This window comes from Callionymus lyra, chromosome 2, assembly GCF_982586985.1.
Source record: "Callionymus lyra chromosome 2, fCalLyr1.hap1.1, whole genome shotgun sequence".
In the NCBI taxonomy this organism is placed as follows: Eukaryota; Metazoa; Chordata; class Actinopteri; order Syngnathiformes; family Callionymidae; genus Callionymus; species Callionymus lyra.
In genome coordinates this window covers 14478679-14490309 of record NC_141819.1, presented here as the reverse complement: position 1 = coordinate 14490309, position 11631 = coordinate 14478679, and the positions used below count along the sequence as shown (strand labels likewise).

At 39.8% G+C, this 11631-nt stretch overlaps 1 protein-coding gene across 1 annotated transcript; it reads right to left on the bottom strand.

Annotated features, from left to right (window-relative positions):
• Positions 1-527: 527 nt before the first annotated feature.
• On the bottom strand, positions 528-11552 carry mfn1b (mitofusin 1b). Its single transcript, XM_087783617.1, has 18 exons — positions 11386-11552; positions 10834-11001; positions 9688-9823; positions 9358-9520; positions 9045-9169; positions 8830-8938; positions 7552-7659; positions 7291-7444; positions 6576-6637; positions 4761-4882; positions 4387-4513; positions 4217-4321; positions 3443-3545; positions 3141-3367; positions 2894-3076; positions 1517-1713; positions 1304-1438; positions 528-1233 (listed from the first exon to the last, which is right to left on the bottom strand). The coding sequence occupies exons 2-18, from the start codon at positions 10979-10981 to the stop codon at positions 1164-1166; spliced, it is 2274 nt and encodes a 757-aa protein (XP_087639743.1). The 5' UTR covers positions 10982-11001; positions 11386-11552; the 3' UTR covers positions 528-1163.
• Positions 11553-11631: the final 79 nt, after the last annotated feature.

Sequence of the window (11631 nt, the reverse complement as noted above, 5' to 3'; positions counted from 1 at the left end):
GAGGTGCATAGTAAAAACAATTACAAATCTGATTTAGTTCTATGATCTCAGACTGGTTTTGAGTGATTTCATCCCAATATCTGGAAGCTATTGAAAAAATGAATTATCTGTAAAAGCGCCTTTCTAGACCTCGGTCACAAAGCATCCAAATGAACATATCTTAAGCATAGTCTCCACTTCAAAGGTACTTGTATAAAAAAAAGCAGGAGGTGATTACAGCTGGCTGGAGGAGTGAAGCCATTATTACATCATAGTGGACTCTGCTCTTGTAACCTCTCGTTCGCCCAGATTTCAGACGGGGGGGGAGAACTTTATAAAGTAATAAGTTCAAAACATGGTCATGATGAGAGACTTACTGCATCTTGGAGAGGAAGACTTCAACATTTGAACCATGAGAGTGAGTCAAGAGAGCTGGAGTTTCACATTAGTTTACCTTTAAGTCATGAGTATTAAACTCACAATAGTTTGTAATATTTTGTGAACAAATGAACAATTTAACACGTGCACATCTGACCAATCAGAAGCGCTCATCAAATAAATGAAACATTTTATTAAAATAACACCATGTTCTTAATAATCACAACACGTGACCTTCGATTGTATTCACGAGACACTGAACAACATCTTTTGCAGCATCATTCATTTAATGAACTCGAGTCGACCGACACAGACAAACTCTAAAGGAAAAGACCGTTAGTGCAGATTCCATAAATCATATGAATCAACAGATAGACTATAAATAATAGATATTAAAATATAGATCATTCCAAATCTCTATCTACACAGATTGGATACAAAAACTGACCCTTGACCCAACAACATGCGTGTTCAGGAACAAATCATTGGTAAATACGTTGATCGGTTCAGGCGTCCGGGGGCCAGAACTTCACTTCATGTCCAGCAGAGGGAAAAAGTGGGGAAGGGGGAAAAAAAAAAAGGCATGTTCAGTTTTCTTCAAGTGTCCCAAAGTAGCACCGGATCGCCTGGAGGTCAGTTGATAAATCATCAGGTCAGAGAAGTCTGTGCCCCGAAACCGTTTTTTTTTTTTTTTTCCATCTCAAAAGAAGGCTTGTAAAGCGACGCCCGCCAGAGCGAGGCGGCGTCTGTTGGAGGAACCTCTGGCTCAACGTGAACCACACTGAAGAAGAAGAAGAAGAAGAGGTCTACTGCTGAGGCCACAGGTACTCTTGTGAGAACATCTCCAGTTGTCTCTCCAGGTCTGTGGCTTTGTGTCTGCAGGAAACAAGAGGAACATTGAGTCAGACTCGTAGGTTGAGACAGAAATACTGGAGTCTGCTCTGACCGTAAGCTCTTGGAGCGGTTCTGGACGAGCTCCAGCTGGTCTATCTGAGCCGTCAGACGCCGGACTTCTGCCTCCAGCTCCTTCTTGGTCTCGTCCACCTCGTGACAGAGGCGGGCGAAGGTCGCCGCCATCTCCCTGGTGACACGGGGGACGAAGCTCTCTCTCAGCTCTTAACGTTTTCGAAAGAACCGATCTCACGTTGGATCAACTCACTGTTGGACCTGGTGGCTGCAGTTGGCGCTGGTGAAGCTGACGATGAGCTGCAGCTTGTCCGTGGCGTAGTCCACGAACTGGCGCTTGAGCGTGCGCTCCTTCGCCCTGGTGGTCCAGGTCAGCCTCTCGTAGAGATACAGCAGGCCGTACAGAGACGCCGACAGAGCGATGAGTCGCCAGCCCACCGTTCGGTAAACCTGCACACGAGGGTCAAGAAGGATTCACTCCTGGTTGGACGTGTGAGGAAATATCTACGCAACGATGTATCGCTTATATATAATGTATATATCTATTTTTGCATGATAGCATTACCTTTTTTTAAATGTGTTTTATAGCAAATAATTTCCATTTTAATCAGATTTTGATTTTTACACTTTAGTAAAGTGTGCATAAAATAAAATAATTTAAAACTTTTGTGTTGCAATTAAACCTCTCCCCACTAGGGTAGAAGTCATAACGTCCTCTGGAGCTCAAGGAACAATGAAATCCAGCGCGATCCGGGCAATGACTAAGGACGAGAGGATACGGTCGGCTTTAGCTTTTATAGCCGATATTTGAACATATTTTTGTTTTAAAACAAATGAAAGCAGTTAGGACTTGTGGTCTGTAAATTCTGCAAGTACTCGGATGATACTACATATAAATCCTACAGTATTAAAATATATATATATATATATATATATTTACAATTTAACTTTCAAATATTCACCATTTCTATTCATTTTTGTTTTGTAATTAAACTTGTGGCCACTAGATGGCTTTCATTACATCCTCCGCTGTTTAAGGAACAATGAAATCCTGTGAAGTCCGGCGATGACTGAGGACGAGAGGATACAGTCACATCCAGCAGCTTTTAAACAGATATTTGGACATATTTTTTGTTTTAAAACAAATAAAGTAGTTACGACTTGTGGTCTGTAAATTCTGCAAGTACTCGGATGATACTACATATAAATCCTACAGTATTAAAATATATATATATATATATATATATATATATATATATATTTACAATTTAACTTTCAAATATTCACCATTTCTATTCATTTTTGTTTTGTAATTAAACTTGTGGCCACTAGATGGCTTTCATTACATCCTCCGCTGTTTAAGGAACAATGAAATCCTGTGAAGTCCGGCGATGACTGAGGACGAGAGGATACAGTCACATCCAGCAGCTTTTAAACAGATATTTGGACATATTTTTTGTTTTAAAACAAATAAAGTAGTTACGACTTGTGGTCTGTAAATTCTGCAAGTACTCTGACAATACTACATATAAATCCTACAGTATTAAAATATATCGTACATTACCAATACACACAACATTTGCCAATTCCTGACATTATACATCGAGTTGTGGTTCTGTGTCGTACGCACCACTCCGCCGACGATGATCATGCTCATGGATGCTCGGGATGAAAGCGACGCCAAATTTGTTGCCATGGCGACCACCAGGTCCTCCTGGGTCATGAGGGCGGTCTCCTGGTTGGGAGGCGGGGCGATGAGTGACGGAGGACCCGAGGAGGGAGTACTAGCCTGGGGGAGTGCGGGTCGACAAGTCTGGAGGAAGGACCAGAGAAAAGTTAGCGTCACTCAGAGACGAGCCACGTTGAATGGTTCCTGCCTGCAGCCGGTTGTCCAGCATTTTCAAGGCTCTCTCCGCGTTGCCCGGGCCGAGGAAACGATGGACGAGAGCCGACCAACCCAGCGAGAACTGGAACTCGATGTTCTCCTGGAAGTCGCTGCAGAGCGTGGCGCATTTGAGGTCGTAGCTCAGGTCGAACTTCCTGCACGGCATCAGCATGTGGACTTGACTCTTGACGCTAGAGGGCAGCAGAGGGACCATGCTCTCTGATAGAGTTGAGACAGAATCAGTCAAGTATGGACGATGACGGTCTGACCTTCAACCCTGTGAGTAGCAAGTACCAATCATGAACTTCTGCGTGGACTGGACAGAAACATTGATGGCGTCAGAGCAGCGGAAAGCCAGGTTCTTCCCCATGCCTTCCTCCACATGTGCCAGCAGCTCCTGGTGAGGAACAACATCCAGGAAGATGTTACGATAACTTAAGTGAAGCAACAGCATGTTTGATGAAAAACATTTTAAGTTTTAAACTGATGCAAACCAAACACTTTTCATCTACATCTTACTAGGGGTACGAGAAAATATTGATCCACTGATTTATCTTTTTATGTCAACAGCACTGCATCGATTTGATTCTCAAACCTTTCTATTATATTTTATTTGCCTTTCAAATCAAAAGTCATTTTTATGGTTTATATTTAAATAAAGTGTGTGTAAAATAAAATACATTTTTTTAATTTAAAATGAATGTTAAATATTAACCGCATTTGTTAATTTTTGTGCTGCAATTAAACTTCTGACCGCCAGATGGCAGCAAACATTACGCCCCTTAGTGCAAAAAGGAATAGTGAAATCCCGTGGAATCCCAGGGATAACTGAGGACGAGAGGATACAATCGAACTCCAAAGCTGATGTTTACACATATTTTGGTTTCAAAACAAATGAAATCAGTAACGACTGCGTCAAGAGTCATGTGGTCTGTAAATTCAGAGTCACAGAGTCAAGTACTCGACAATACTACAAATATATCCTTGTTACTACAGTATCACAATATATCGTATTGTTGCCTCTGGTATCATGATACGCATAATATCACCAGATTCTCTTCTACTCACCGACTTGTAGACTTTGAGGACTTGAGGTGCCGGATGAAAGTCCGTGTGAAACTCATCAACAATGACATGAAGACGACAGATTTCTTCTCCCATTGCACTGGACACCTAGATCAATAAACTTCTTACAATACTTTTCTTATATAATACAATACAAATACAAAAGTCTTCACCTTGGACTCCACGTCTTCACTGATGGCCTTGATCTTCTTCTTGATGTCGTCGATCAGCAGGTTGAGCTGATTCTTCACAAAGTCCAGTCTGTCTATTTGATATTCTCTGTCCTCCAGCGCCGCCACTCTGAATCCCACCCCCCACCAAATAGCAAATCATGTCACAAATAAAAGGAAAATAACGGAAATCAAGTGAAGAACCTACAAAAGTCAAAACGTAACAATCAGATTTTGAAGCCTAAAAAATAATTTAAAAAAAAAGAAAAAAAGGGGGTTGGATGCTGCAGAATATTAGTCATTGTCGTTAAAGTTTTAAAACATCTCATGGCGTCCACAGCCTCAGAAATCATGGGCTTGAATAAACAAACACCTACCTCTTCTCTGCCGCCTCAATGTTGATGGCGTCCATGATGTCCTTGACTTTCTCTGTGATCAGCTTTGCCCTGATAGTGTGCTGCTCAAACTTTGTTTTCACTGCTGACTGCGAGATACACTCCTGCGAGGCCACAACACAAGTCACTGTGACGCTGGACGCACAAAAGACGCACAAGATAGACGCCCGCTACCCAGAACTGAAGCCAAGAGGAAAACAAATGGAACTGAGGTTTTAAAGACGAGTAGCGTCGTGTTTATCTTGTGTCCAGCTGCCCAGGGTTATCTGGGTCACAGTCAATTGTTAAACAAGACAAAAATCACAGGGAGAACAAAGACAAATGAAATCAAGAAATGAAGGGAAATAATGAAATAAAACCTTTAAAATACAAGTGTGATGTGAATGATCAGTTTTAGGATATCAGTTATTTAACTTTATAATCTTTGAGTGGTTGATATTATGTTAAACTTCAATTATAAAGTCATTATTCAGTTGAAGTTGAAGGAGCTTCTAGACCAGTGCTTCGCAAAATGGTCAGTGGCGCCCACTTGAGGAAGTGTAGTGCATTTAAACGTTAAAATCAGACAATAGTTTTGATTGTTTACCAATTCTCAGTGTGTCTGTTAAGTATAAGGCTGAAAGATTGTATACTGCAAATGAATCAGGTTGTATGTTGATTCATTGAAACAATATAGAAGAAACACATACATGAACACGATGAGAGACAACACCAAGTATAGAAACACATTTTTCTTTATATTAAAATGAAAAAAGAAGAAACATAATCTAGTGATAAAAAGTTAAAAAACAAAGGGGGGGTGGTTGAAAAAAAATTAAAAATGATGGTCTCGCTTTAGTGAATCTAGACTTCAGCAATGAAGACTCAGATCGCTGAAAAGGGCACAAGGTTCGATCTTAAAAAAGGATCCTACGAGTGAAGCCAAGGTGGCAGAAACTAATTGGATTGCGAGGTCGACTGGGAGAATGTTTTTAGTTTCCTTGCAGGTTCTCACTATGTTGTAGAGCAAATGCATTGTTAGAAAACATTGAGTTACTAGCGATGGTTTGACGAGGCCTCGTGAAGTGAGAATACACTGAATGATACTGCATTGTAATCTCTGGCTCTGATCCACTAATAAAATGGAACCAGGCATCGTTTTCAAACTTGAGCCACGTCTCAAATCTCATACTTGCGTACTTAAATTTAGTATTTTTAGTATGCGAAACGTGGTGCGCCATGCACACTTACTTTGCGTACTAAAACACCAAAAAAACTGAGTATGGAGGCGGCAAGAGAAAAAGTTGAGAGCGACACCCCCTCAGTTAATATTTTGTATTTATACCAATGTAAGTTTTTCATGTCATATTTTTCGTTTCTCATATTTCTTGATCCAAACTTGCAAAACGTGCTGCCAGCAGGTGGCGCTGATAGAGTTCCTACAGCTGGTTTAAATCATCGTTAAATAGAAGTAGAAGAAGAAACTGTCGCGTCATTTCCGGTTAGTTCGTAGCAGCAGTGTTTGATTTGAGACATACAGTACTATCCGTCGAGAATTCGCGTACTAGTTAGTACGTACACTATCTGATGCATACTAACCGCCAGTGCACTAAGAGAAGTATGCGGTTTGAGACACAGCACTGGAGCTCCATCTAGTGGCCACACAGCGGTTTCATGAGGCCTCATCAATCCATCGCTTTTAGACGGATCCTTGAATAGCAACACTCCAGCAGGAAGTTGTTATTTTTCCCATCAGGAAGTTTAGTTGCAGTGATGGAATCATTGACTACAGGGCAGGAATACGACAAACAATCCCACCTCAAATCTCCGCTCAAAACTCTGGAACTCCCTCAGTCTGTCCTGGAAGCCTTCAGCGCCACCTGTTGGACAAAATGGAGAGCATGAAATAACGTGTAGATAAATAGCTCTTTTAATTAGTTAAATTACTTGTTAAAATACATGAGTGACATTGTAGGGATTTAAGTTCCCAGTACAGAACACGAAAGGACCGTAGATTCCATGAGTTATTGACCGACTGCACACACGTTGAGAAAAGAATTAAACAAACGTATGGAGCCTCATGTACTGGTTCAAGCACACGTTTTAAAAGGAAAAGCTTTTATGCACATATCTGCTGCTCCAACCTGTTGATCATGTTCAAAGTTTACTTCAGAGACACATTAACTAAATAACTTGTTGATAACGACCACATGATCGTTTTATATCTCATGTTTTTATCAGCAGATTTGCATGGTATATTAAGACATTTCATCTAAATTCAAGACCTTTCAAGGATTTCCATTACATTGTCCAAAAATGGAGGAATATTATCATGAACTATATAAACAAAATGGAGTAACAACTCTCACTAACCTCATTTGAAGAGGTAATAGTACAACGTGTACATGTCCTGAATACATATATTGATTATAAACGATAAAACTATTGCCATCGTTTTGTCAAAAAAAATCAAGAGGTTTATGAAACAATATTTACTTGGATCATCTTCTCATGCTATGAAACCAAAGTTCACCTGTTTCAGGCATTCCCTGGGCGCGCTGCATACGCGAGTTGAGCACTTCCTTGGCAGAGATGAAGAAGATACGGTGGGGCGCCTGCTCGCGGTCCACGACCTTCAGCTCCTCCACCAAGAAGTTCACGCAGCGATCCGTGTGCTGCTTCCTCACCTATAGGTCGATGTTTTATCAAGTTTTTATCCAGCGTTTCAGCTATAAAAGCTCTTAATATCTGCATTTATGTCCACAATACTAAGATATCAAGACTTCAAACTCACTTCTTCCATGTACTCGGGCTCATTCGCGGAGGCGTCCCAGCGGTTGTTGAGGATAAAGATGTTTGGCTTTGACAATCGTTCATTCACTTTATGGAAAAAGTGTTTTTCCTAAAAAAAACAACAGGTTTTCTTGTTGTTATTTAAGGGTTAACTTGACTTACTAGCTGTTATGACAGTCTCCAGTACCAGCCGGTGTTACCAAACCCTGTTTCATAACTATGCAAACAGAATGGTATTATTCAATACTGAGAGGGTGTTTTCACTTTGAAAAATCTCCTGGCATTTGCTTTAGCCTCGTGAATGCTAACAACATGCTTTACATTGCACGCATGCCTGAGCAGATGAGGACAGGAGGAGGACTGTGTCCTGCTACACATGAACACGTGCAACACAGTCTGCTCTTCAGTAATCACCAGTACTTTGGTTTTTACTAGAGATAGACTGATATGGTTTTTTCAGGGCCGATACAGATTATTAGCAGTCAAGGAGGCCGGTAACCGATATTTGGAGCCCATATTCATTTGCAGTAAAAGTAAATATATTGGCATCAATTTTTTTTTAGTAATACAAACGGCAAAGAAAAGTACAACACTGGTCACTCATTCTGTCTTTTACTACACATGCTCTACAAATATAAATTACTTACATGTTTGCACAGTTGATCTTGTTACTCTGTCATATATAAGTACATCCTCTGTCATACACATCAATACATTTTCATTTATACTATAAGAAGTATGTGATTTTGAAACTATGACATAACACACACACAAACATGCCAGCAGTGCGCACACACACACACACACACACACACACAAGCACGCACATGTTGCGCCTCAATTCTATTTATGAACCTATTTAAGGATGTAAACGTGTTACACAACTTTTCTCCTTCCCTTCTCTTCACACTCTCAACTGCTCTCGTTATCTGTGCCGCTATCACTTGTTGAGGGAGGAAAGGGAGCGCTTGTTTTTATGCAGGTGACCAATCAAAAATGTGGTACAACTTATTAATTTATTTTATTAATAATTGTCGTCACTTGGAAACAAGATCGTGATTCTTTTACGATTGATCGTGCAGCCCTTTTATTAAACATCATAGAGGCATGGGGTAAAGTTGGAGACCGAGTAGTGACTTGAGTCAGAGATAACCCAGTTTTAAATTTATCTCTTATCGGCCGTCGGATTATCAAAAAGGCTGATGCCGATATGGCATTTGTTGGTGCCGATAATCGGTCTATCCCTAGTTTTTAGTGTGTGCGTGTGTGGAGATCTTACCGTGTTCATTAGTGTTGATTCTGAATTCGCCACCAGCACAAAAACATCAGCGTCCAGGCAGAACTTGTCAATCCAGCTGTCCAACTCCGATGTGACGTCTGTTCCAGGACTGCGGGCGGATTGATACACATCAGTTTACAGTCACCGATACAAATGCTCAGACCATAGGATGGTATACGTATATATATATATATATATGAAAATCAATATTGTACCTGTCAACAAGCACCAGGTCGTCTCGAAGAAGAGCGCACTTGGTCTTTGGCCAAAAGACTCGCACGAGACAGCCGGCATCCAAACTTTCATCCATGTGGAGCGCATGAGCGAGCTGGTTTACAGTCTGCCCAACATTCAAAATAAAACATGAAGCTTAACAAACACAAGGGAAACACTAACAAAGGCAAATTTATGAACATTGCTCAAGAAAATATACACTTGAAAGTGGATCAAAAAGAACATCAAGAGTTTGGATAACAGAATATCATGCAGTAATCATCACCAAACACTACCTACACTAATAAAACCTACCTTTATGCTTTTCTCCTCCTCAGAGCCCTCGGTCATAAGGTACGCCTTGTCATCATCCGTGCCCTCAACACTCAGGAAGCAGTTGGTGGTGTGCCCGATTCCACTGGGCAGTACCCGGTCCCTCAACATGGCATTAATAACTGTGCTTTTACCATTACTTGTCCTTGGAAAAAGTTTTAAAAAAAAGAAACACTCAGCAAAAAATAATTCTGGTTAAAATATATCATCTCCACATTGTTACATTGAAATAACAGTATAATTGTAATTTATATATTATAAAATAATGCATGACAAGTATTATTCAGTCCCAAGTACACATGTGATAAATACCTGCCAAAAAACGCCACCTTCATGTGCCGTCGTGCCAGCACCTCTTTTATGATGCTCAGTTTATCAGCATATGCCTGAATCTCCAGCTTCTGGTCTTGGCTTGCGATTTTCTCAACAGCTTTATTGTCACACGTTTCTGTACAGAAACAGAATAATGAAAGAACAATTATATAATCAAAGTCAAATACGAGTATTGGAGCCTTATAAGAGATTAATTTTGTGTATTATTCTTAATATTTTAAGACACATTTACATGCATTTATTTAAATCACAGAGCTTAAGTACAATAGAACACTTTGGATTAATCACTTTCCTTCTAAGGGTTTAAGAAAATATTGATATGGCCATATATCGGGATATTCTTTTCCACGATACTGTATTGATTATTACAATTATCCATCTTATAAAACTATTTTATTTTTTCAATTTTGGCTTGCTAATCATATTTTATTTGTTACCATTTTTCTATAGTTGTTCAATAATGTGTGAGTAAAATAAAATAATTCTATTTTTTACAATAAACATGCAAATATTTACACCGTTTGTTACATTTTCTGTTGCAATTAAACTTCCATCCGCTAGTCAGCAGCAGTCATCATGTCCTCCGCAGCTAAAAGTTGAATTGTTGGGATCCGTTTATCCTTTCTCCACTATAGTCTTACTTCAACTTTAAAGTGTCTTGAGATAACTTTGTTATGGTAAGACACTTTTAAAATTGAATTGAATTAAACAAACTCATGTGATATCTCGGCGATGACTGAGGACGAGAGGATACTCCAGCAGTTCTTAAAGCTGATTTTTTTTGGACATATTTTCGTTTCAAAACAAACACAAAAGTGGAATTTCTTTGCGAGATTTTTTCCATGGAGATCAAAATATATATTGAATTTAATTGAATTTTTGACCCTGGTCTGAGAAAGGCGCTTTACAAATAACAATTACTTACAATACTACAAATAAATCCTTATTCCTATAGTATTGCAATTTATCATGTCATTGCCTCCATTGCCAATACACAGCCCTTATTATTACACATGAAAAGTAAAACTACAATACATTGACATCACTTTAAGTGACTAAATACACGTTTCAAAAACACACAAGGGGGGAACCTGTTGAACTAACACGCAGTCCAAACCAGCTCACCTTCGACAAACTCTGAAGTTTCCTCGACATAGTTGAGCAGCTGTTCAAACACATCACTGATCTTCTTCTTGGCCACAACAAAATGTTTGAGAGGAGAGAAGTCTCCCAAAGAAGAGTCGATCCGTCTGAGTGGAGGAGCTGAAGCCATGGTTCGAGACTGACAGGTCACTGGAGGGCAAACAACAACATACAGTTCAATGTATAACCAGACTGATGGGCTGTAAACATGTTCATATTTGAACGATCAATAACTTCATTTTGTTTAAACATATAACGTCAGGAATCATTGACATTTAAAAGATTATCCAACTCTTTCTTTGGTCACAAATACAATGATTATATAAATCTACTCGAACTACTTTAGCTGAAATGCAACAGAAAACAAAGTAATGTATTCCTACATGTAACTGTTGCATTAATATTTAACTAATATTGATCGATTAAAGTAAAACAATTGGGATAACGCGCGGGCGCATGTTGTTGTGCTGCTGGTTAGCAAACACCTCAAGCAAACGCAGCAAGCTAGCATTAGCATAGCAAAGAATTCCTTACCACGAAACTCTGACGAAGAAAAGCCTCTCGTCCAAACATTAACGATGAGATTCCCTGCGTCGAGTTAGCAAATGTCCATCTTGGAGGTGGAATAGTTCGTGCTGTCACTGTCACTGTCTTCTTGCTAACCTTCTACTCATCGAGTGGTGCCGCTAGGTCACGCACCGGAAACTAATGGGTGCATCACCAAAGTAAAGGCCCGACGCGTTATATCATTTTATACATAAAAGTCAACTTCCGGTAGGT

Bases quoted from the DNA above. Each gene is read 5' to 3' on its own strand.
- mfn1b (XM_087783617.1), bottom strand. From the start codon at position 10,981: ATGGCTTCAGCTCCTCCACTCAGACGGATCGACTCTTCTTTGGGAGAC. The intron at 9,824-10,833 runs GTGAGCTGGTTT...GTTTCTGTACAG, and splicing joins AACTTCAGAGTTTGTCGAAG to AAACGTGTGACAATAAAGCT. The intron at 4,322-4,386 runs GTGAAGACTTTT...TTATTGATCTAG, and splicing joins GTGAAGACGTGGAGTCCAAG to GTGTCCAGTGCAATGGGAGA.